Source organism: Myotis lucifugus, unplaced genomic scaffold (genome assembly GCF_000147115.1).
Source record: "Myotis lucifugus unplaced genomic scaffold, Myoluc2.0 scaffold_85, whole genome shotgun sequence".
In the NCBI taxonomy this organism is placed as follows: Eukaryota; Metazoa; Chordata; class Mammalia; order Chiroptera; family Vespertilionidae; genus Myotis; species Myotis lucifugus.
In genome coordinates this window covers 4694118-4700117 of record NW_005871133.1, presented here as the reverse complement: position 1 = coordinate 4700117, position 6000 = coordinate 4694118, and the positions used below count along the sequence as shown (strand labels likewise).

The 6000-nt window shown below is 40.1% G+C and overlaps 1 protein-coding gene across 1 annotated transcript in view; it reads right to left on the bottom strand.

The window, feature by feature from the left end:
• Positions 1–6000, bottom strand: part of PCNX1 (pecanex homolog 1) — a 156816-nt gene that overhangs the window by 49382 nt on the left and 101434 nt on the right. Inside the window, 3 exon segments of the mRNA XM_014457768.2 lie at positions 2116–2208; positions 3995–4100; positions 4332–4441. Of these exon segments, the coding sequence (XP_014313254.2) occupies positions 2116–2208; positions 3995–4100; positions 4332–4441 (309 nt within the window).

The window sequence follows — 6000 nt, the reverse complement described above, 5'->3', positions numbered from 1 at the left end:
ACAACTGCCCTCCCCTCTTGGCCTCTAACCACCTCTACCTTGGCCCCGCAATCATGGCTTTGTTCAGAAGAACATCCGGAACATCTCCTGAAAGTCTCCCAGTCTAATTAGCATGTTACCCTTTTATTAGTATAGAGGCCTGGTGCACAGGTGGGGGCTGGCTGGTTTGCCCTGAAGGGTGTCCCAGATCAGGGTGGGGGGTTCCCTTGGGGTGTGGGGCGGCCTGGGCGAGGGGCCTGTGGTGGCTTGCAGGCCAGCCACACTCCCATGGGGTGAGGGTCCCAGTTGGGGGGGCATGGCCATCCTGGGTGAGGGCTGATGGCAATTTGCAGGCTGGCCCCCCTTCAGGGTAGGAGTCCCCGCTGGCGTGCCTGGCCAGCCTGGGTGAGAGGCTGATGGCTGTTTGCAGGCTGGCCAACCCCCACCCCCAACAGGGACTCTTACACCATGGGGGTGTGGCCAGCCTGGGTAAGGGGCTGAGGGCCGTTTTCAGGCTGGTCACAGCCCCTTCAGGGTGGGGGTCCCCACTGGGGTGCCTGGCCAGCCTGGATGAGAGGCTGATGGCTGTTTGCAGGCTGGTCAAGCCCCCCCAGTGGGGGCCCTCACCCCATGGGGGTGTGGCCAGCCTGGGTGAGGGGCTGAGGGCTGTTTTCAGGCTGGCCACAGCCTCTTCAGGGTGGGGGTCCCCACTGGGGTGCCTGGCCAGCCTGTATGAGAGGCTGATGGTTGTTTGCAGGCTGGTCAAGCCCCCCAGTGGGGGCCCTCACCCCATGGGGGTGTGGCCAGCCTGGGTGAGGGGCTGAGGGCCGTTTTCAGGCTGGCCACGCCCCCCAGGGACCCAGCCCCCCAATCCCTCCTTGAGCAGAGGCCAGGGCAGGCGGGAAGCTTGGCTTTCTCCATCGCCGGGGTCAACCCAAGCCTCCTGCTCACTCCAGCTCTGTGGCCTTTTACTAGTGTAGATCACAAGTAAAGGTCAGGAATTGTTAACTTTCTTCTTTTTTTTCAATCTTTTCCAATGTGAGGGGCAGAATTTGAGGCACAGTTTTTCTACAGTGTTTGGCTGAAGTAGAATTTATTGTTAAAAAGATTTTCTCTATTTAAGCTGCTGATTTCTTGGCTGTTTGGCTAGAGAACAGGCTTTTGCTGTAGTTATTTTTTTTTTTTTTTTAGCTTTTTCCCTTTATTGATTAAGATATTACAAATGTGTCCTTATCCCCCCCAATGTCAGGAATTATTAACTTTCTTTTAAATTTTTTTTACTGTTTCACTTCATTACTGCTGTGTATGTGCTCCATGTGAGTGACGTAGGTGCTTATGTAGGTGGGTTCCAACTTACGGCGAAAATCGCGTGACGTGGCACCATAGGAACACATCTCTGACGTAACCCGAGGACCTACTGTAATCAAAACCAACCCACAAGTGACAGAAGTTAGATTAGGATAAAAGGACATTAAGAGAGTAAGAACTGAATTCTCTATGTTCAAAAGATTAAGTAGAGGCATGGGAAGAAAAAAGAAAAAGACTTAAATGTAAGATGAAAATTATAAATTCTGAGATGAAAAATACACCAGATGGGATTAATCTGTATTCAAAATAAATACACACACAAAAAAGGACTAGAGCATCAGTGACCCATGGGACAACTTCACCAGGCCTAAGATGAAGTCATGAGATAGGGGTGGATGGCGGAAGGCGGGGGCAGTTAGTCAACAGAGCAGAGAGAGGAGGACAGAAAAAACATTGGAAGTAACAAGCCAAAATTTTTCAAATTTGGTAACAACTGACCACAGAGTCAATGTAACCCCAGTGAAGAAAACTATGTGAAACTACACCACAACCTAACTGACACCACGAGGAACCAGGGATCTGCACAAAAGAATGAAGAGCACTGAGAACAGGAGTGTATGGCTTACAGATTAGCAGGAACAAAACCTGAGGAGCCACACCCACACCTAGACCAGAGATAGATGATGAGGTTCTAGACTTCCAGCTGTACTGGAAGAAGACTTTGGGGAATTCATATATTTCTATATTTATGAAAAAACATAATCCTATCAGGAATGAACCCAAACAAAGTTATTTTCTCCCAACCAAAAGAGCTAAATGATTCCTTACCTGCAATACTGTAAACACTGTGCTTACATGAATAGCAAAATACAGCACACCAATTACAATGCATACGACTAGGTCAGATTGTAAACGTTCACTCTGTGAAACAAAACAGAATTGTCAAAAACAAAGTATTTCCTTCATCCCAACTGGCAAACTGTTTAGGAAACAATTTTTCACTAATCCTATTTTTTTTAGCACTTCTAGCTATTTCTTAGCCACAAATCTTAATTTCTTTCTATTTTGGTTTGACATTGCAATACCAAGGAAATTAAACTTACTCACCACACTATACAACATATCATGTCTTTTATAATGAAGCTGTGTATTACTTTCCCCCAATGGCTGTAAGTTTTATGGGAAAAGGAAATGAGATACTTAAATTACTGTATCATTTATAGGGCATATCCTTTTGGATAACAAAGTTATATTTTCATTAATCTTTTAAAATGTTGAAATCATGCACATGTCCTATTTTACTTACTGGATTTTGGTTCTTTTAGTGGTTATAGCAAAAACCAGAAACCTCTTGATAGCTCTGGTTGTTGACTAATGCATAGGTTTACACTTTGAAGCAGATTCAGAAGTATTCTACATTACATTTAATGGTAAGTATCCTTTGCTAACATGGAAACTAAAGTCAGAAAAAAATTGCTTAAATTATATCTTGAGGCAGTTTTTTTTTTTAAAGGAGGCAATTTATCTTTAATTTTTTTTTTATTTTTATTTTTTACAGAGAGGAAGGGAGAGAGGCAGAGAGTTAGAAACATCGATCAGCCGCCTCCTGCACATCCCTACGGGGGATATGCCCGTAACCAAGGTACATGCCCTTGACCGGAATCGAACCTGGGACCTTTCAGTCCGCAGGCCGACGCTCTATCCACTGAGCCAAACCGGTTTCGGCTTGAGGTAGTTTTATATTTCTGAAGTTCCCTAAAGAATATGTGAATAGCTCAAGTTCATTGAAGGCAAACATTGTGTTTAATTCAAGACCTATATAAAGTCAGTCACAGCCCTAGCTGGTTTGGCTCAGTGGATAGTGTCAGCCTGTGAACTGAAGGGTCCCAGGTTCAATTCTGGTCAAGGGCACATGCCTGGGTTGTGGGCTCGATCCCCAGTGTGGGGCATGCAGGAGGCAGCCAATCAATGATTCTCTCTCATTGATGTTTCTATCTCTCTCTCCTTCTCCCTTCCTCTCTGAAATCAATAAAAATATATATTTAATAAATAAATAAATTATTTAAAGTCACAAATGAAAAAAATCTAAAATAACTTAGAAAAAGAATTTTATGTTTTGTTCCAGAAGGCAGATATGAATCTACAGATTTCATTTTTCAAATAAACACTAAAAGAATGCAGGCAACATTAAAATTCATTAAATTAAAAAAAATTTTAATTACTATATTTACTTATGTATATAATGTCTAGGTTATTGTTCTCTCCTTCAACCAGGAAAATAAACACACACACTTTTCAGACTGCCCTTGAGAAATAAAACACACTAACACACTAGCAAATGATTTACAAGAACTCAGTTTTTATCAATACGATTGACAACAAACTCTAATTTATGTTAACATTCATCTTTCAAATGCCAGTTTAAACTGAACAGGATTAAAAATTCTATAAACAATGAAATGACTTAATTTCACCTGATCTAAAAATAAATGTTTGGCATGCTGTTCTATGTAGAAACCAAATTTGAGGAATGAGCATTTCTTACATGTTAAAATTGTAATAAAAGCAATCAAAAATGTATAACTAATACATATAGCTATACATTTTACCCCAATTATTAAAGGCCTTCAAAAAGTGTTCATTATATAATATGATGAACTATCTAAAATTCAAGTATTTTAAGTGCTTTTAAAAAGTTTAAACTTACAATGGAGTTTCTAAGTTTTTCAGGCAGTGGATCTTTTACTTCAGACAGAGGGTCTTCTGGATTTTTCTCTTCTGTTTTTGGGAAAATCTTAGATTGCATCAAAGAGCTTTATATTTAAAAAAGAGAGAGAGAAAATAATTAATATAAAAATACATATATAACCTGAAAACCAGTACTTCCAGCGGCAAATAAAGTTCAAGATAAAAAACCAAGTGATCCAAGTATACTTAATCATTAGCAAATGATATATTCTAAAAAAAATTTAACATGCCATAACTAATCAGAAATGCCCATTTATTTAAATTTCTTCAATTCAATAAAAACTGATTTCACTTACAAAAGTACAGATGGATCACTGCTTTGTCGGCTGAGATGATAGGATATTGCCACTAACAAACCACAGAAAACAGAGAAAAGTACTGGAATATGCTGGCCATCCCAAGAATCCTGTTGGGGGGGGGGGGGAGGGAGAAAATGTGACAGAATAATATACTTCTAATTTACAATACATCATATAATCCTGTATGTCAGTATTTTAGAGAAAGGTAACTAAATTCAACAAAAACTTTTAAACTATATTATTAATTTCATTTTATTCCCAATAAATGTAGATTTATTACTTTCAGATGAGCTAGAATCTAGCTGCTAGATTATCTTCAGATTTCTTTTGGTACTAAAGCTCTATTTATACACCAGGAATGATACATTTGCTTCTGACGCATGCTGCTGTCAATCTCTTTCAGATTTAAAGTAAAATTAAGCTTACAGTAAACTATGTTCTCCATTTTGAAGAACAAAATAACTTGCTGTAGTAAACTTTTGATTATAATAGCAACAGAGTAGGAAAAGGCAACACATGAAATCACATTAGGAAACGAAAACATTAACATTTGCTGTGCTGCTTTCTTGATGCCTTTGTTCCTACGATATGCTTTACATATTCCAAAGTACTGAGCAGGCATTCAGTGTTGAACAAATAAACTGCATATGCTCAGAAATAAGTAACACAAAGGCTAGCTTTTAAGGGCCAACCAAACATGTGGAAGTGATATGTCTGCTCTGCTCAGTGCAATCTCTGGATTCCACTAGCATGGTACGTGGCATAGAGTAGATAATACTAATTTTTTTTTAAAAAGCACAAAGGAAACATCCTTTTTTGGCATACTGCCTACCTTTTAAAAAAAAAACAGAAGAAAGAAAATGTTACTCACACACACACACAAAATGGAATATTATTCCGCCTTAAACTGCCTTTTTAACTGCAACTTCCAAATAATGACCCACTTAACAAAGCATGACTCAAAACAGATTTAAAATCTCTGTACTAGGAGACTTTACAGGTGCTCTTAGGAGAAGCATGGCTTTGGATCAACTGTCATTTGCAACAACACGGGTGAAACTGGAGGGCATTGAGCCAGAGAGAGAAAGACAAATAGTACTGTATAGTATCATTTATATGTGGAATCTTTAAAAAAAAAAGTTGAACTCATAGAAACAGAGAATAGAAAAGTGGTTTCCAGGGACTGGGAGATGGGGGAAATAGGGAGAGGTTAGTAAAAGAGTACAAACGTTGTTAGTTATAAGATGAATAAGGTCTAAGGATCTAATACAGAATATGATGACTATAATTGATAACACTGTATTACATAACAGAAATTTGCTAAGCGAGTAGAACTTAAATGTTATCACACAAAAAATAGGTAGATATGTGAGGTGATGGCTGAATTAAATGGATGAGGGAAATCTTTTCACAATATATACACATATAAAATCATCATGTTGTACACTTTAAATACCTTACAATTTTATTTATCTACTAGAGGCCCGGTGTACAAAATCTGTGCACAGTTGGAGCCCCTAGGCCTGGCCGGTGATCAGGGTCTATTGGGGCCATCTTGCCCAGTCCCGATTGGGACCGGGCCAGCCAGAGTCTGCAGCTGCCAGCCAGGGCCTGCTGGCTGCCGGACAGGGCCTGCCAGATGCGGGGAGGGACCGGGGGAGGTTGG